Source organism: Nipponia nippon, unplaced genomic scaffold (genome assembly GCF_047370975.1).
Source record: "Nipponia nippon isolate SJK-2023a ecotype South Korea unplaced genomic scaffold, ASM4737097v1 scaffold_1, whole genome shotgun sequence".
Lineage (NCBI taxonomy): Eukaryota > Metazoa > Chordata > Aves > Pelecaniformes > Threskiornithidae > Nipponia > Nipponia nippon.
Window position 1 is genome coordinate 94,578,076 of NW_028262290.1, and position 19,974 is coordinate 94,598,049.

Sequence of the window (19,974 nt, forward strand, 5' to 3'; positions counted from 1 at the left end):
TGTGCTCCATGATGATCCAGCAGAGTGTGATGCGAGTTACAGGCAGCTGAAAATACTGAGGTATTTTTTTTTTTTTTAGATGGCCTAGCAACTCTTATGTGTGTTTTTGTTTTTAATTCCAGAGAAGCAGCTGGAAGGCTTAAACAGCTACAAGGTATCACCAAGTTCACCAAACAGTTTGGACGGAGCAGACTTGTCCTCCATTGACGCCATGATGTCAGCAGTGATGAATGTGGGGAAGATTGCTGAAAATGGTGGGAACTCTCAAAATGTCAAATCCCCCTCGAAGTCTCCTGCACCAAATCGGATTGGCAGGAGGAACCAGGTATGTAAACCCAAATGCAGGGAGAGTGAAGGGGAGACAAGCAGCTGCATGGGAAGTGATAAGACATAATTATGTTTCTTTCTTTGATTGTTTTGCCTTTTTTTTCCCTCAGCGGCTATTTCTTGCCTCTGCCATTGCTCCTCTCTGTATGTTTTCTGGTGGCTCTCCAGAACATAACTTTAGAAAACTGGGAATTGAAGGGGTCCGCTTGCTTGGATTCACGTGTAGAACATTTGAGCACGAGCTCTGATGTCATGCGGTGGTGAGCTGGTCTAGCAGATGCCACTAGCAGTGGCAAAGCCACCTAAGAACTGCCGCTTCTTCCCTGCTGCATCCTTTCTCTAGGCTCTTTCATTCGCGTAACCTGTTTGGGCACCAGTTCATTTCATGAAACTAGGAGAAAAGAAGCCGCTCAGAGAGGAGCAGAGCTGTGTGATACGGGGCTTGGCTTGGCCATTGTGTGGGACCCCTCATGAGGTGTGCAGCTGTCCCCAGGGAAGATCCAAGGGATTTGAGGTTAAAGGTGGTGCTAGAACGAAACGTCCATCAGGATGCTCAGTTCACATGCGGGTAGCGTAAGGTGCCCTTACTTCATTGTTAATAAAACTATGAAGAGCTATTGCAGAATGCTTTGTGCAAATCTTGCAGAGCAAATATATGTAGCTTCTGTCAGTTTTTTTCCATTTATCAGTTGATGCCACCAGTTGATAGCAATATTGATCTAAACAAGTGAAAAGAGAGAGTCATATCAGTTAAAGCTGTGATTATTTATACCCATGTTTTTCTCCTGCTGGGCAAAGCCCTACCAATGAACGTGCTGCAGAACAGCGAGAAATACCCCAAATCCCTGTGTCCGTTTGACTTTAGAGCTTGTCGTGAAGCACAGAGAATTTGTAACTGAATCAAGATGTAACAGGGACCAGAAGGGTTGAGAGGCACGACTCATGTGATGTTCCTATAGTAGTTTATTAATAGCTTGCCGAGTAGCTGCCCAGTTGACAGACGAACGACTTGTCTTGGATTTTTTTGCTTGAAAGGAGTTAAAAGCTATGAACTGTATGTAAATGAGCACTCTTAAATGAAGAGCCTGGACAGTATACTGGCAACTGTGTCTGTGGGATCGTACTGTCTAGCACCCGGCTTTCAGGTTTATTTGCAGTATTCCCACTTAGGGGCTGTCCTGGTTCCTTGATTTCATTATGTGAAGTAAGGCACTGGAGTTCAGACTAGTCTCAGTGGCAGCGCTATTGCACAGCTGTCCGCCGGTACACCATGTGGTTTGGCTTCAGGGAAGTTTATTAGCGTTAGTGACCTTTATTCCACCTGATATTTCGATGGGCATCGAATCAAAGGAAGCTGGAGAGTAAATGTGACAGGATTAAGAGGGATTCTTACAGCATAAAAATAAACAAATACATTGAAAACTTAGTAAATAGTCTATTTGTTTTTAGGCTGAAAGATCATTATCACCAGAGGGGCAAATGGCTACATTACTGAGAAAACAAAAGTGAAATGTGAAATATTAAGTGGGTATCAATCTGGTTAGCAACCTCTAATACAATGAATTTCTACTTTCAGCGTAGCAGAATGAAAGCACTGAATTGTTTCAGTGTGTAGCAGCGCACAAATCTCAGATTCTGGTGAGAATGTGCCCCTTATTATAATTTCAAGGATAATAACAGTTAGCTAGTTTTCTGGGTCTGACTGCTGTTTCCCATGAGTTGGCAGGGTAACATTTTGCCCTGAACCTTTGTCCCAAAGTCTATGGTTCTCTTTATAATGCTGACTTTATCTTGGCTCCAGTCTACCCATAGTCTAATAAACATGTTCTCACATCAAGCAGCATCCATTTTAACTTCTCATTTGCTTTGCTCTTGGAGAAGATAAAAACATGTGACAAAGGTGTTTCTTGAGCTGGAGAAAAACAAATAGACCTGATGCACAACTCCAAAAGCATTTGCCATCAGTTGAATGCAGAGCAGTCGTTCCAGGTTGACTGAATAAAGGGAGAGTAGCTAACAAACTAGCTGCTACTTTTATCTTTCAGTTCAGGAAGCGTGTTTTCACCAGCCTCTGGCTCCAGTGGGGTAGCTGAGTGCTATGTTTTAAATTTGTGAGTGGGGGTGCTTTTACAGTAGGGATGCTAATGTTTTTTTGGTCTGGATTGGGTCAGTCGACAGCATTCCTGTTGTAGCTACCCTGGATTTGCTTGAGCTGTGTTACGGTATGCGGCATGTACCCTGTGTGACCACTGGAGAAAGTTTGGGTTTTAGTTAATAATAAACCCCAGATTGAATACTAATCAGCTCTGGCTGAGCTATAGTGTGTTTCTGATCTTTGCTTCAAGGTGAACCAGTAATTACTCTATCTTCTGCTAATTTGCTGATTCGAAGAGCAGGTGGTCTGGAAAGCAGGCTTTGAAACAATCAAGTGCATCATGTAGAACTGCAGCACTCGGGGCTGGGGGGGGGGGGGGGCAAAAAAAAAAGTGGTAGGTTGATAATTTCACAAAAATACCCTGGGGATTAAACACCATCTAAACTGTCAGCACAGCTGCAGGGATTTTGCTCACGGCACAGTGCGCTTGTTCTCTGTCCTGAGCCAACTTTAACAGGGTTGCAGTATAATTGGAGCGGAACATTACTCCACAGACAGGTTGCATATAGTAAAATCAAAGTTGTACAAGTAGGATGGAATGCACATATGTGAATCGTATGTTTGTATATAAAAAGGGGGAGTGCACTGGGATAATGTGTTTTAATTTTCTTGGGGTGTTGGGACTTCATAGTGGCAGCCTTCCTTGCTTGCTTGCTCTCTGATGTTTTGTGAGTAATAGTACATTAGGCCTTGGCCCGTGTGTGTGGCTTACAGCGATTAGCTTTAGGATGGAGAGCCCTGAAATACAGCTAGAAAAAGGTGTACAAGAGAAACAGTAGGGAGGAATGGGAGAACCTAATCCTTGCAGTCCTGATACTTTTAGAAGTGAGGTAACAAGTTTTGTTTACTTCAGGCAAAATAGGAAAGTAGCTCTTTGTCCAAATCCATAGGTCACTGAAGTTAATAGAAAATTATCATGGCCCTATTTTTGAAGACACAGTGTTAGATTTTCAATAGGGGACTCTCCAGAACGGTTCCCCAAATCGTGCAGGAGGGGATATTCCTTTACTGAGACTTAAAAAAACTTTTCTATAACACTGTGTCAGCACCTTTCCTCCTAACGTGCCAGAGAATTTGTCACAGAGGCTTGGGTTAGTCATTCTCAGTGTTTTCCACAAATGCTTGTGTCTGACAATCTGGAAATGGTTGCTTCTGAGTTAATGACTTTTGGGACAGCGATGGGGGAAAAGAACTGTGTGAAGAGAGGAGATGCATAGATACACTCATACCCATCAATTCCCTCCCGACTAAAGAGCTACTGAGGGTGGGTTTTCTTTTTTGCTTGTTTTCATGGTTTTACTAATGATACTTAAAATAGCCAGCAAAGAGGTTCAGTAGAACATGTCCTTTTGGCATAAATAATATACTTTTCCAGTGGTCGTGCAGAGGTGGTTTTTGTACTCTCTCGTCACCAGAAGTGTAGGTAACAGGTGGTGGATCTATCTAGCTGCTGAAGATTTGCATCATTCTACAGAAAAACAAGGTTTAATTTTCAATGCCAAACCGTCTTCCTTTTAATATACAGGCATTGGTGCAGAAGTTGTGCCTGGGCTTCTTAATGAGGTGGTGAAAATACTCCTTATGTCATGCAGTAGCCATCCTTGCGGACAATTCAGGCAAACACCTTTGCTTCCTGCGAGAGTGCCATTTCATCCTTGGCTGAAAGAGTGGCGGCTTTGCTCGGTGTCTCAAGGGCATACTTAAATCAGGCTGAGCTCTCTGGTCGGCTTCATTGTTTGTACTCATGGTTTGACCACAGTTACTCCTGATTCTCACCTGGGTGGAGAATAACCGGGTTCATAATGTGTTCTTTTTGAGTCACGTACACTCCTGCATTGTCACCTCTTTCTCGCGATGATCTCATCAGATCTTGCAAGCTTCAGAAGGGTTGGGCCTGGCCGGTGTGCCTGGATGGGATGCTTCCAGGAGAAACACAGGATGCTAAGGGAAATGGTGCTGGTGATTCAGTAAATGCTGCTCTTCCTTCTGAGTCAGCCACGGAGCCGAACATACAGCCCCTAGAAAAGGGCACCGAGCTAGTGCCTTGCCATCAAGATGGGGTGGAAAACCTGAAGTCCCGACGACTTGTGCTTATTAAAGATCTTTTGGGAAGATTAGTGGCATTTGCCCACGTATTCTGGTGGTGTTCCAGTAATTACTTTCTGCTCACCTAAATTCCTCCTGGCAGTTTGAGCTGGTCGCAATAATTGCCTTCACTTCCTGTCCTAAACTGCTACTGCTGAGTATCCGTGTGCTGTTAAAACAGCTGCTGTGCTTCTGTGGTAGTTGAAATGGCCCCTATTTATAAATTCAGAAGTTTCTGAAACTTCCCTGAGGGATCTATCAGGATGATAAACGAATATGTGGAAGTTGTTCTGCTAGCAGTGGCCTTTGTACTTAGGATAGATTGTATTTTTTCCATCCCCAGCTTTCAAGTAGCAGCTTTAGAGTTCTTTTATATCAATATTCCTTCTGATTTTTTTGTTTTGCTTTGTTCTGTTCACAGGAAACAAAAGAAGAGAAGTCTTCCTATACCTGTCCTCTGTGTGAAAAGATTTGCACTACACAGCACCAGCTAACTATGCACATTCGTCAGGTACGCAGAGTACTGGCTCTTGATTTCTTACTTTTAAGAATCTGGTTTGCCAGCGTGCATTTTGCAATGGTGAAAAACATTTCCATGTGCAAACCAGAAATGCTTCATTATAACTTTATTCAATTGTTTTGCTTTTATTTTAGCCTTCCCCTGGTATTTTCTTTTAAAAAAAAAAACAAACCCACAAACCCAACCCTGAGGTAGGTAATTTTCCTCCCTTCCTTCCCCAACACTCCCCCCCCCTGCAGTGGCTCAAACAAGGATGTATGTCCTGTTCTGCATACCTTAAAGTATCCCAAGGATCCAGAAAACCGCTTCCATCATGAGGCATAAGTCCTGTTTTCTTATCCTGTTTGAGTATAGATCCCTTTACTGGTCATGCAAATTAAGAAGCAGGAAGACACAATTTTTAAATCCTCTCAGTGTAGAAGAGCCTCTCAGTCCTTCACAGGGTATAGCAATTTTGGGAGGCAGAATTAAAAAATACACTTTTTTAATGGATGATGTGCTTTTTTGGTCAGCTACAGGCCTCTTCTTGCTCCTCTTGAAATACATGCATACTTTATAAGGAGGTTTGGCCTTTTCAATGTCAGAAGGTTCTGCTTTGTATGCTAAGGTTGTGGTTCACCACTGTGAGTCCACTAGATTCTTATTACTTCAGTTTTCCCTCCTGTACTGTAACTGTTATTTATTTTTTTTCTTACTCTTCTGGTGGTTTGTTTTTTTTTTTTGGTATGTGAAGAAATCTTCAAGTCTCTGAATGCAAGTAAGAAGGAGCGGTACATATAGGACAGTAGCTAGTGACCATATTTTGGCCCTGTAATGCATTCTTACAGCCATAGAAGTCTGCATGTGCACTGAGAAGCAGTTTACTTCTGTTTTCTTACGACACAGTCAGTTTGAAATTAATATCTTTGAAGAGTATTTGTTTTTAAGTGTCTTTCTTCTGCCATGAAGTTTGTAATTACATCCTTTTTCTGTTTTCCCCCTTAGCACTCACCCAACCCCAAACCACTGCACAGCTTTAAGTATCTCAGGGTACCCTTTGATGGGTTGTTGCTGGATCCCTTTCTATCCCCTTCTGCTGCACACCCAGCAGAAATGCTGCATGTGGCAGGCATTGCAGGCCGCATGAAACAGCTACTTGTGCTGGTGCATTAAGGAGTTAAAAATGAAGGGTGGGGGTGGAGTTGAGGGGGGAGGGCTGGGAAGGAGAAGTATATACAGGGCACACCTTAATATAAGGTATTGTGCCGAGTGGCTCTTTAAAGCTGCTTTTAAGATGTTCTCGCTAATATTTTACTGACACTTCAGAAGGGGCATTCAATGAAAAAAAATCATTGCTTTCTCTAGCATAACACTGACACTGGAGGGACAGACCATTCCTGCAGCATCTGTGGAAAGTCTCTGAGCTCAGCGAGCTCCCTTGATCGCCACATGCTGGTGCACTCAGGTGAAAGGCCTTATAAATGTTCAGTATGTGGACAGTCCTTCACCACCAATGGAAACATGCACAGGTGAGTGCTGATCGTGACCCAGGAGTTTGGAAAGGAGTACAGGATAGGGGGCTGTTTTGTTTCCCTGGAAGGACTTGCAAGCTGACTAAAGACACTTAACTTGGGCAGCAAATGTCGACTGTGATCTACAAGTATAGCGTGACACACATGCACACTACAACTACTAGGATGCTTAAGTTGTGGGAGGAAGTCAGAACTGAGAAAGCTCTTCTAGCTCTCTTCACATATTACCAAGAGTTGTTACGGATATCCAGAAGTATTGCTTTTTTTGTTTTATTAGTATTATTATTATTCTTTTGACAAATGGGATGGATTTTTCTCAGAGGACAAAAATCTATAGCCAAGCTATATAGGAGCTTCTAATTTTGTAGCTTCAGATTCGTGGATGCAAGTGGTTGTATTGGAGCATCTGCGGTGGTGGTGTATGTTACGTAGTTAGGTATCCAAGTGCTGTCATGAAGATGCCTCTTTGGAATAACTGATCTTGTTTTTAAATACATACATCAGTACTTGCTTGTACTGTAGACAACTTACTGCACTATAGATCCGGGAAATTCTCTGTAACCCAAGTTGCCAAACATAGTTCATGTAGTTTCCTTCGTAGGGATGTAGCAATATGCACAGTTGTCAACTGGGGAAACAAAATGTTAAATCACATGGATGTTCCTTCCCCTCTCTCATTCCCCGATTCAGTATTCATTTATTTGCATGGGTGGAACACCTCAGAGCTGATTAAGACTTCGTGAATTCCCACATAGCTTTAGTCCCCATATCAAAGAGTTTACAACCTACAAAGAAACTGCAAGACAGGTGGGGGAAAGGAGTACAGCTTATAAGCAAAATGACAAGACTGATGGTTACAGACTGGTTCTGTGTGGGAGTGAAGAGATGTTGTTTCCTTGATTATTACCAGTCATTTTCCAAGCAGTGTGCTATAGGTGGAATGAAAGGGGTGATTTCGGTGACAATAGGAAAGATAACGTAATGCGGCACAAAGGAAGCAGTAGCTGCTTGCAGCTTTACCTTTTCTGTATCATATTGTCCAGGTTGAACTGTTACCTGAAAACAGAGGAGAAATGGGAGGAAATGCAGTTTTGTAATTCCATATTTATTTAACTGATACTTGATTGGAATTGGGGAGGGTTAGAGAGAGAGACGTAAAATCAGAAGGGAAAGACTCAAAGACGTTCAGAGGAGATACTGGCCTTGGGCACTGAATAAATCACACGTCTGACTCATCTGACCAGAGGTGTTGCAAGCCACATGTTTGCCAGACCGGGTCATTACTCTGCCTGCCGTGGGGAAGGCAGGGCAGCTGCTGAGTTGCAGCTGATGCCACTGGCAGCATGCAAGGGTGAATTCCAGCGCTGGGACTCTGGCGTGGTTGGATGCTTGTGTCCAGGTCCTCAGCCCGGGCTGCTTGCTGAAGGACTGCTTGCGGGGTTTGCTTGGCTTTTTGCTCACTAGGCATCTCCTCGTCCTCTGCCAGAAGCAGGAAGGGGAGGCTTCCCCTCAGACTTGACTCCAGGCCTATCGCACATTGTGGTCACCTTTGCTTATGCGGGTTTCCCCGTATAGCAGCTCTTACTGCGCTTTAGTAGTAAATTTGCCAGAATTGCCAGGCTCAGTGATTTGCTCAAAAGAAGTAAGTACAGATCAGTCAGAAGGTTCTGACCTTCCACTGAGAAGGCTGTTTGGTTTTAAATTTTTCTCTTAATGAGATGTTGATTGAAGTTACCAGGATGGAGTGCTGTATTTACTGACTGCACTAAGAAGGACCTAAGTTCATGCAAGGAAAATCTCCCTATTAAAAGTTTTTTCCATCTGATTGATAGGTTTCTGTCTGCTCTGTACAACTCCTTCTCGTGTAGGCCCGCACCGCAGCAGCTCAGTGGGACATTGCAGAAACCTGTTACTGAGCTTGGTGGCACTGCAACAAGTGACACCAGACCCATGACAGGCAAGATCCTGAGCACACTGAAACAGCCCTGTTTTTTGCTAAAGGAGGGTTGCGGTCGGCAGAACTGTGCCACCGATTTTTGCCACAAATAACCTTTTCTTGTTGCTATAACAGACTATAATAGTGATGCCTGTTGCTGAAGTGGAAAGCATGAATGTGCAAGTAGGCAGATGAGGATAAATGCAAAGTGAAGTGAAATTTGTTATCTGGTGCTATGACACGCACAAGGAAGATGTTCCTTTTGCCCACTGGGTACCTCCTTCTGAAACAGGTATTTCTAGACTAGGATGGTGTGAAGTAAATTCTTTCATAGGCATCTCAAACTTAGCTGTAGCATCAGGTCCAGTGGCCTGCCAGTGCTGGAGCTGAATGCCTCTCACATCACATTTAAACTTCTTCTGCCTCAGGATCCTGGAGCAAGGACCTGCTTGCCAGGTCCTGCCTCGTGTACAACTCCCGCAGGCCTTGCTTGTGGTGGTGCCATGTCTGTTCTTCCGCACCAGCTGGATGATAATACAAGTCCATCTTTCTCTGCCTTTATGCACAGTTCCTTTATTGTTTGCTATTTTTGTGCTACAGTATCTAAGTAGTGACAGATACATGCCCCAAACAGCAAAGAATTAGAGTTCTAACATGCCCCCGGTAGCCAGCATGGTGGTATCCCTGGAGCATCACACAGAATGTGGGATCAGAGAGAGGAGTTGTAGGCTTAGCAGAAAGTTGTGAATGCGGTGCTGAAGAATCAACATCGCTTGTGAAGGTCCTGCAGGAGCCTCCCCAAGTGTTACTGCATTTACATCAAATAAGCTTGGTGCACAAGAGAGGAGCGATGGAGAAGTTAGTCTGCCAGTATCTGAACAGGGGGAAAAAAATGTCTTAGGCACATACTACGTACGTCCTCTCTTCTTTCTCCCCCTCTGCCTTGTTCTGGCTCTTATTTAACTGTCTATACTGTTTTTTTAATCCAGGCTTTTAAAAGACCTTTTAGGGGAAAAAGTCCAACGAAATGGTTTTGTCAAGGGAAATATTGTGCCATAGGAGTGCTTATTACTGTTCCGGCAGAGGATGAAATTTCTGATCCATTTTTCCACCTTGTAGCAGCCAGGTCATTAGACATTCAGCTGAGCAGAGTAGGGAAGGAGTTTTGGTTGCTTTTTTGGGTTAGAAAGTATCAGTGTTGTTACTCTCAAGTGCCCGTCTTCTCCGTGGAAAGTAATTTTTCTTCTCCCTCGCTTTATTAAGTGAAGGGAGGAAAAGACCCTCCAGAGCTCTTATTTGCTGTTCTTTTGCATGTGGGCAAAACTTTTTTGCAATAGCCAGAGTTTTTGTGGAGTGAGAACACTCTTTTCTGCCCCTCTCTTCTCTGTGTAAGTCTAGCTGTGTTGGGGTGTTGCGTGTACTCTTTACCTGTTAAATTGATGCTGCCCTTCCTGACTCCCACAATACATGCAGCACTTAATTTGTAAGTAAGTGAGTCATAGCCTCTCACATAAAGTTCAGTTTCTTTTTGTTGTGCTCCTTGGCGCCTTGTCAACAAGTCAAGTTGAATGGGCACAGCAGACAGGGGTGGAGGGGGAAGGTTCCCTTGTTCAGCACCATTCAGAAAAAGAGGTTAAAACCTGCTTCCTTTTCTGACCAGGGTGACTCTTGGCCAGGATTTTCAACAGGGAACCATGAGCCTGGGGCATCTCAGAAAACTCTCTTACAGCTGCCAGGCTGCTCAGGAGTGCCCTGAGCCTTCTGTGGGGACAGTCGCTGTTGGAGAGAGCAGAGGTCTCTGGAGAGTGTTCAATGTCCAGCACGAAAAGCTGATTTTCTCATTCTTCCGAATGTGCCATCAAGCTAAATGCCTCCGTATTAGTGCTGCTCCTACTGTTTGGGGAGGGTTGTTGCGATCTGGTACGATAACTGGGAGATACGTCAGTGTCTGGTATCAGGAACAGGAATTGCTCTGGAGGAGGAGAGCTGGAGATGATGCTGAGTTTTTTACAGAGATTTCTTTTTTACCAGTACTGGAAATAGCAAGCCTTCTAGCATCAGGGACTGATTTGGAGGTTCGGGGGGTTGTTTTCTTGGGGCTTTTTAGGAATTTGGAGGAAGGAGTTGGATCACAGTAATTCTGAGTTCAAAATTCCTGTAACTGGAATGGCACTGCGATGATCAGTACGTAAGAAAATCTGCAATTTAGGATATGGTAATCCTCACACTTTTATGCTAGAGACACAGGCACTATGGCTTTCTCTCAGTCACAGTAAATTAAAGTTGAATGTTCTCAGATCTCCAGCAGGAGCATAAACTGTATGGAAGGAGTGGGTGTGGGGGCGTGGGTGTATAAAGAGTTTTCTGTAGCTCTGAGAGAGCTGGAGATTTCCAGAGTAGCGTCTCCAATCAATAGATTGCAATTACTAAAGGCTTTCCAAAGGCTTTCCATCTGTACTGTCACGATAGCTCTCTAGGGAGTTTATCTACAAATAGTGCCAACTCTGAGGAGCTCTCTTGGGTCTAGACCCAAATAGAAGGTTGCAAGCCTCTGACTGCCTCTCCACCGCTGTATCTCCCCAGAATGCAGACAGAGGAGTTAGGCTGCTGCTGTGGGTTTTAGCGGTGGTGATGGTTCGTAAGCTTTAGCAAGGGACCTCGAGGTAGAGAAAAGACTTTGCTTGACTTACTGTGTCGCATTCCAGTAGAACATGCATCAAGCTTCAGGGGGAAGGGCGATGCCTCCACTTGCTGCAAAAGGGTTTCCTTTAGACTTTGCCTACGGCTCCTTTTCCTTTTCTGTGACTGAGGATGGTCTGTGCCTATCACTTTAAAATCACATTTTTCTCCCTGCCAAAGACATGCTCTCCATGCAACTTGGAAATGTTAATAGGATATAAATGCCAGAAGGGAGGCGAGAAATGACCTTCCTGCCAGTTTCCAGTGGGTAGCTATTAAAGGCTCTGTGGCAAGTCTGGAAAGGCTAAAGGGATAATATATGTATTTCAGCCACAGCTTCCCCAGTTTGGTAAATGAAGCTGCAGTGTCCATGGCTGATGTTCACCAGGCTGTCCATAGAGGTGCAGTAACGCAAACTAACTCAGTGTTTCATATGAAACCAAAATGTCACAGGTATCTACTTACTTTCTCTCCTTCTGCTCCTTACTCCATATCTAGCAAAATTCTTCATAATGGCTTTTTATTTACATCCTACTTAGGTACTTGTAGGCAGTTTATGCACCATCTCAGGAAAAGGTCTCAAAGTTTGGGGATTTTTTTTTTTTTTTGGCACATGTGAAACACCACATGCAACAACCACATGCAGAAGTCTTTGAAACTCAAATTGGAAGATCTGGATCGCAGAAGCTATGCTTTGAAGCATGCTTACAAAGAGTCCTATCAAAGAAGGTATTTCTTCTTTTAATTAAGAAGGCACTTTCATTCTCCATCTTATTTTCAGTGCTAGATAATTTTCCCAAACTTCTCTTTTTAATGCGCTGTGGAGAGACAAACAGCTGTTTTTGTTACCAGGGTATGGTACTATTCTGATGTTCAAATTAAGTCTTTTTTAAACAACACTTCATGTGTGCATATATGTTACTGAATGAGTTTTTTGAGAAAGATAGATAGAAAAAGCACGTGCTGGAGGGTAACCTGTGAATTTTGATGTTTTAGCCAGCCATCTTCACTGGCAAATGAAGAGCATATGCTTGATGAAGATTGCAACGTACTGGTTGGAAGATGAGCGTTGGATCCTGATAAAGGCACAGGGGTTGAGATGCATACGCTTTAATGATTTCCCCGCTCTCTTGAACATGGATCTGTGTTTCTTGGGCAGGCGTGTGTACAGGCTGCCTGTGACTTTGCAAATACCCAAAAGGCAGAGTGTCCTCAAGATCTGGCCGAATCCATCCTCTCCCTGCATTCCACCTGTGAATTGCTCCCGTGTTATTTATGGCGTTGGCCTGCTTCCAGTAGGTTGTGTGTGCTTTGTAGGGTGCAGTGCAGTAACAATGCCCAGCCTCTAAGTACAAATAGGATCTCTGCAGTCTAGCACGTGCAGTCTGGCATTTGCTTAAGATGGGAGTTTTTGCAGGCAGAGCATAGCCAAATGTGATGATGAGCTTTTTTTTTTTTTCCAGAAGAGGAGAAGAACTGCCTTATTATAATAGGGTTTGGTTTCTGGTGGTTTGCAAAGATGGCCAAGTGGAAATTTGGTGTTAAGTGTTGGATAGCTTTGAAAAACTGAACATACAGGATCTCGAAGCTAAAAACAAATAGCCAAGGCACTTGCCACACTGAAAATGACTGACACGTCACATGTGTGAGATGGCTTTCTCTTACTGTCTTGCACAATAGAAATGTCTCTCTGGTCATCTCCTAAGGAGCTTTTATTTCAATTGGTAGGCAGTGCTCTTACATATGAAGAAGCAGGGTGCATTACAGGCTTTCAAATCCATTCCTTATACGTGGGGGATGATTTAACCACTGTCAGCATGCTAGTGAAAGATAAGCTTCAGCAAATGCAGGTGCCCTAATTCTTGAGCAGGGATAACGAACACAAAGGACTAATTTCTGCTTCTAGTAATTGATAACTGTAGTTGTAGGAGACGAGTGAGATGTGATACCTGTTTTGGTTTTCTTTGCAATTAAAAAAATGTTTCTTACATTTTCGCTAATATATTTTGTAAATAAAGATGGGGAAACAGGTGGAGAGAATTTTTTTTTGGTCGTTTTCCTGTTGGCAGATATATCCAGAGTAAATATATGGTATTCTGCTGGGATCCCCATGTTTTGAAGAAGATCAAAAACGAAAAAATGAAAAGGTCAGGCTTTTTCAACAACAGTATAGCAGTAAGAGTCTGTTTCTCTGTGTCTTTGATGAGAATTAGAAGACCACAGCATTTTTAGTAGTCCCAGGCAGAAACTTTTGTCTGTCTCACTGTTGCTGAGCAGATTGGTCATCTTTTGTAAAGACTTTATAGAAACTTTTATTTAATTCACTTGACACATAAATAAAAAAAAACAAAACAAACCCTCCATGGATATCTTGAGCGGTAAGAGACTTTGAAGGAGCTCTTGTGCCACAGTACCTCTGTGAGCTGTAAGAGCCGAAGGGAGATGCCATGATTTCAGAAGTGTTCCATGCTGCTTGTAGCCTTGGACAGTATCCCCCTTCAGTTATCATTAAAGAACAGCAAAGGAAGTTAGCACAAAAACATGAACGCTGAGATCTGATTAGAATCAAGCGAAGCAAGGAAGTGGAGAGTTAAGATTTATACGCTGACCTTAATTAGCTCCATTGTTCTTGAGAACCGAAGCGTACACAATGAGGAACGTTATACTTGCATCTCCAGAGCTCTTCAGTACCTAAACATAAGAAAGACTTCAGTGTGCTTTTCAGTCCTAGATTTTCTGTGTGTTGCATTTAAGTAACAGCTAAGTCTGATCTTGTGCTTTGTAACGTTGTGGATTTTTATGTTTTGGTTTTCTGCAGGCAAAAAAAAGGAGACACGCTGCTCTCAATATGTTTAGGTTTCTGGTGCAACTTGTGCGGAGGGGAAGGTGGTCTGACATAGCAAAGTAATACCACCCTCCTCACGGGCAATAACATAAATCTCCGTATAACAGAGCGTATTGAGCGTAGCTTAGTGCTGCTTTGTTACCCGTGTCACAGTTCAAATGAGCACAAGCCACTTGACAGATTAGACTCCAGTTGCAGAGCACATGGCAGCGCCAGACCTTGATCTTTCCGCATAAGTACCCCTTTCAGGAACATCGCCTCCTCTGAAGGTTTAGTATTCTCAGGGATGTTACCTCCCCTTCTCACCTTGAAGAGCTACAAAATAAATACAAGCCTTAACTTAGCAAGCACTAGAAAATCCAGGCGATCTTTGCCGGGAGTTGAGGTGCTTTTCGTCCTTTGCCATAAGCCTGACATTAAGGTGATTCTTGCAGAGATGTTAGCTCTCAAGGTTAACAAGTAACGTGTTGTTTTGTTGGCATTTTGGTTGGTGATTTGTCTTCTAGCTTGTACTTCGGTTGGGTGATTCTGTGTAGAAAATGCTGGTGGTGAGAGAGTTTGCTGGGAGAGTTTGTATGTTAAGGTGATCTTTGCTCAGCCTGTTGTGCGTGCACGTCAGAAATACTTGCATCGCTTCTCTAATGAATGTGTGTTCACTGTGTTCCTCCTGTTGTCTGAAAAGACTCCTGAGCCAAGTACCGATGAGAATGAGGAAAAAGTCTATCTCAAACTGCATTTGTGGTTGCTGTCGTTCCACCTTTAATGTATGTCTTCCAGCTTTACCTTTTCTCCCCCCAGTATCTAACCTGCTCAACCTGTTCTAGTTCAGCATGCTGGAACCAGCAAACTGCAGAATGTACCCCCTCTCAGGGTCAGCAGGTTTTTTCCTCTTTCTTTTCTCCCCTCTTTTAAAAATAGGCTATTCGTTAACAGTAGATTGTCAGCATGTGGGGAAACTTCTCTAGCTGTAAAAAAAAAAAATGGTGAGGGGAATCTTGGCATTTGGGCTTAATCAGGGCCTTTCACTTGGGTTTTTGAGCCATGATGCTCACCTGCAAGATGCACACAGCTTAGGCAAAGACACAGTCTAGAAAGTAGTAGTGCCATTATACAACTGGTAAATAGCACACAATGTGCAGATACTGCTTTCTGTTGCTTGAGGGCATCTATAGATATGCGGAGTTCTTCAGGCAGCTCTCTGAGCTGAAGGTTTCTAAACACTCTGCAATTTTTTGGTAAATCCTCAGTAATCCTCCTTTGGTAAATCCTCTCCCATCCTTCATGTGGAAAGATGTCTTAAAACAGAGGAGGTGTACAGCTTCTGCGTGGCTCATTTTTGACATCAAGCCACCTCAGTGTGTCTTCTTTCTTAACAGTTTCAAACTGAGGGTAAAGAGAGTAAGGCGATCCATATTGCTCATGCACTGCACCGAAATCAGTTTCACTGGAGGGGGGGAAGTTCCCAAACTCCTGTAAAGTAGCACAAGTCACACGGGGACTTCTCTTTCCAGCTACTAAGCTTGACTAAACAGACATGTAACAAGACATTAAACCTTTTCCTAGTGCTTCTCTGCTCGGTGGGGGAATGCTGTGAGATCACCGCTGGTGAGGAAGGAGGACCACATGTTCAGGAACAGGAGAGGAAATGGGCTGAGCACGTGAAACCTCTTTTGCTAGGATGCCGTCCTCAGCGCTGGGAAAAGTTTGCACAACTTGTGTGTGTGCAGTGATAACCCCTTACTTCCTCGCCCCTCAAGTTACTTGGTGACTGCTGATATCAGGGTGATGTGGAGACCCTGCTTTAACGAAGATGTGCTTCTCTTATCTACTGCAGCTTCCTTGCTTGCATGCGTGCCGGGGGGAGGTATTCGGCTCCATCTGCCCAGCGTCCCCAGCATTGCTGTGGCCGTCTATTTTTTCCTCCTTGAGCTGTGTGACGCAGCAAGTTGTTCAGTGCTGTGTGCCATCAGGATTGCTCAACAGTGGAGTGTAAGAGGGAAGCAACTGCATGAGGGCTCTGCCTGGTTTTGGGAAGTAGCTGGGGCTTCTGTTTGCTTGGTTGGTAAGAGGGTGCAGTTTTGGGGGGGAGGCAGGACATACCTGGAACTTCTTTGACTGTATTTGCTCTTAAGGATAAAACTTTTCCCCCTTCTGACATCCTTTCTCTAATTTTCTCTCTCCCCCCACCCCTTTTTTTCCTGATGCTAAAATTCAAAACTGCTTTAATTGTCTAATAACACTTGTTTTCTTTAAACATGAAGTTTCCTGAAAAATCAGCAATGAAGTCACTGACTAAGGTTATATACCGTGATAACTAAAGGACGTGCCTGAAACCCACAAATGTCCAAAAAGATGAAAGAAAACAGCAGTTCAGAATGTCCCAGACCAGATTTTTGGTACACTTTTAAAAATCTTACTCCTGCTTGATTTTATTGTTGTTAATAAACATTTGCCTCCAAGCTTAAGGAAGCGCAGGGGCCTCAGAAGGATCTTATTTAATACTGTCCCTTATGAAAGAGTTTCTTATGGCTTGGAAGTCTTCTTGCAGTATTTGGCATTGTTAATTTAGGTCTGCTCTGAATTTAATGCAGACTGTGGGCAGGCAGTTTGGTGAAGTGATACTGGGAAGCTCACACTGCATTTCCCTCCCCTTTTGCCCCCCCTTATGCAAGGGTTGATGCGAACTGCAAATGAATGCCTTCTTTTGCTGTCCTTTGGGAAGCTTTGCTTTGGAGGCATGGTTTGAATCACTTCCCTGTCACAGCATCATCAGGCAAATATTTGTCTCCCTTTTTTCCTTTGAGGTGTTCTGACAACGCTGCTGGTAGGGAACAGGAGTAACTTTGAGCCAAGCTGGGAATGCAGTTGTATCAATCTTGGCCTGTTTGAACTTGCTGATTCTAAGTAGCAAGTAGTTGCTTAAATGTGAATACAGCATAATTATTCAGAAATGGTACCCCCCCCCTTTGGATTTGTAGATCAGTATCTTTCCTCTCACTCATGCTTGCAACTTGCCTTTATTCACAGCAAAGCAAACTTTTACTCGAGGATAAAAATACAAAATGCTTTGTGTGCATGTGTGTGTATCGTATATCCTTAGGTGTCATGTATTGGCAGCTGCATGGCACCGGTTAACTTTGCAGACTGTCCTGGTAGCACTGAAAAGGGATTTCTAATCTGTCATTTGAACATAATCACAGGTGGCTTTTGCAGCCTTAGTGCACCCAGCTAGTCTTGGTGGATCTAAATAATAATGCTCATGTCATCCTAATGATGCTGTCTGCTGCGACGCTGTAAGGCTATTTTTGCTTTACTGGGAGAACCTCATTGTGCAGGGAGATAGACAGCGCGGCAGCCCGCACTGAACTTGGGGGGATGCTTACGGCACGTCTGTGTGGCACCTTGGGCTGCAGCAGTTCCCGGGGGGACACCGAGGGGGCTGCTACACCCACATGCCGCCACATGCTGCTATGCGGGGAGGCTCGTCGGGCCGTGTTAGCCCTGATAGACAGAGCTGATAAGCGCTGGGGCCTCCGTGAGGATAATGAGCCATGCCGCTGCGCCGGCAAGATTGCAGGGCCTGGGTGCCGAGGGGAGCACTAGCTGGGGGATCTCCTGCTGTGCCTGGTTGTAGACATGCAGCTAAAATGAGTCAGTGCTTCCCAATCTGATCCTTCCTGGGACCCGTTCGCCCCACCCTGCTCTTTCACTGTATGTGTTGCGATGGCTTTCTTACTAGTATAGCCATGGAGATTTCTTGCTGTTCAGCTTCATTTTGTTTATCCCATGCTCGTGTTCAACACTGGTTACCACTAGAATATTTGGTGGTACTTGAAATTTGTTTTGAGATTGCTCCGCAGTTGTAAGAGGGCGTTTCCCAAATGGTTGGGTTTTTGGTATTTGAATGTCTCTTGACTTGCTGTGAAGTGTGCATGTGTGTCTGAGGGCTTTTTGGGTCATTTTTGGGGTTTTTTTGAGGATACAAATAGCAAACAAGCCAAGAAGAGAAGACAAACAGAAACTCATCCAAGTACAGATCGTGTCTGATTTGCAAAATTACCTGCATCTTTCTGGTTCCTGTGATTACAACTGGCAAGGGCTGAGTGGATTTCTCTCTTAAGTGGATGATGTTGGTAATTAGCACTGGAAATACATTGTCAATACAGATTCTCTACATGTTTTAACAAACAAACAACTGACTAAACTCTTTAACCCAAGGGTATAATGCTACTGCACTTTTGACTTAAGTTCCAGTCATATTCACGAGACTCTTAAGGAGGGGGTTAGCAGCAGCATATTAAGTGATCGCTCCTAAAAATGCTGCTGCTTCACTTTCTGTTTGTTTGGGATTTATTCCCCATGCACGTCAAATGGCAGAAGCTTTGAAGAGGAATTCCCTGTGTTTTCATACATTTCTGGACAACTTGGGCTGACGTAACATTTGTTAAGCAGAATGAAACAAAAACAGTGACAAAGATGTGACCTAGAAATCACTCAGAAGAGTGCAATTTTGAAGACTGTCATCTCTTGCTCTCTGAGCCATTTTTCATTTTGTGGGGCCTGAAGAACGTCATGGTCCAAATTTCAACCTGTCTTGAATGCATCCTGCACTCTTGTTGGTTCTGATACAGTGGCACGAAGTTGAAGCTTAGACAAAGCAGACTTTTTTTTTTTAAACAGAGATGTTCGGTCATGTTCTGAATGATAGACATCCTTTTTCTTTGCTGTAAATGATTGAAAACATTGGAATTTTTTGGTTTTTTTGGAGATTATTTACTGTTATTCGAAGGTAGCAATCTAAGTGAAAGATCTCAGGTAAGAAAACAATGGAAGAGGTAAAGCAATTGTATCAGCTAAATTGTACTTAGGGCATCTGACCAGCTCAGTCCTTCCCAGACTAGCTTGGTGAACTTGGGAACTCTTTACATTGGAGAAGAAAAAAAAGTACATTTTTTAAATAAGGTGAAGGATGGAAAGCACTGATTTTTATTCTTAGTCTCTGAATGGTTGGATGCGTGGCTCCCTTCTCTTTAGATAAGCATCAGATGTGTGAGGATCATCCCCTTGATTTTGATATCAAACAGCTCAGAAATCACGAGGGAGATGAGGAACAGCCATGTGCAATACAGTAGAGTATAGGGTACATCTAGTGGTAAAGTGGAGAAACTTAGAATAATATGTGGGATACGAAGCCAGAATCTGAACTTGATACTGTCAGATGATCTCTCTGGACTGATAATGCCCGGATTCATTGGCCTCCCCACTGCGTTTCCACAGGCGTGGAGACGTGAGGGAGGAGGAGAGTGTTTATACATGCACTGGATCCTGCGCTCAAGAAGTAATCTTGATTTAGATGCTGGGACTTTCCCAACCAGGCCTCAGTGAAATTGCTTGCTGCTCCCCCTCTGGACATGCTGCTCCTTCTAATCAGACCTACCTGGCATAAACCTCTCTTGACTGAAAGCCAGCAATGCTTGTGCTGCCATAGTTATAAGGGAGAGGCTTAACCCTGGACCCTGCTCAGAGGCTGCAGATAACACCCTTTTGTTCCACACCTTCCTTTTGCCCGGGTCTCCGAGCTAGCCAGGCCCTTTCTCTTAGGGACGTGGAGCACATCAGCAGCTGTGGAAACGCGGTGTGTGGAAACTACGATGTAGTTTTTCTCCCCAGAGTTAGAGGTGAGGGATTCCCACGTGTGCTGAGGGATGCTTCCTTTCCAAGAGCCAAAGTGGCGCTGATCGGGTTATCTGCATGCAAAGCAGGAGCTCCTGGTTTTGTTCATAATTCAGCGGGACCCGGAGCTGGGAGCAGCTGCGTCTTGCAGTTGCCTCTTTCAGGATGCTTTGACTCTTCGTTCTAGCCTTGAGCCAGCCAGTCAAAACCTGCCCACGTTCTGGTTTTGGCATTGAAGCTGTA

The 19,974-nt window shown here is 43.9% G+C and overlaps 1 protein-coding gene across 9 annotated transcripts in view; it reads left to right on the forward strand.

Annotated features, from left to right (window-relative positions):
• Window positions 1–19,974, forward strand: part of RREB1 (ras responsive element binding protein 1) — a 127,537-nt gene that overhangs the window by 58,779 nt on the left and 48,784 nt on the right. For all 9 annotated transcript variants that reach the window (XR_015705949.1, XM_087762900.1, XM_087762908.1 and 6 more), the window contains 3 exons: window positions 123–325; window positions 4,989–5,078; window positions 6,432–6,595. Coding sequence is in view for 8 of the 9 variants with exons in the window: in XM_087762900.1 (XP_087619026.1) it covers window positions 123–325; window positions 4,989–5,078; window positions 6,432–6,595 (457 nt within the window). In the remaining variant the exon portion in view is untranslated. The remainder of the gene's footprint in view (window positions 1–122; window positions 326–4,988; window positions 5,079–6,431; window positions 6,596–19,974) is intronic.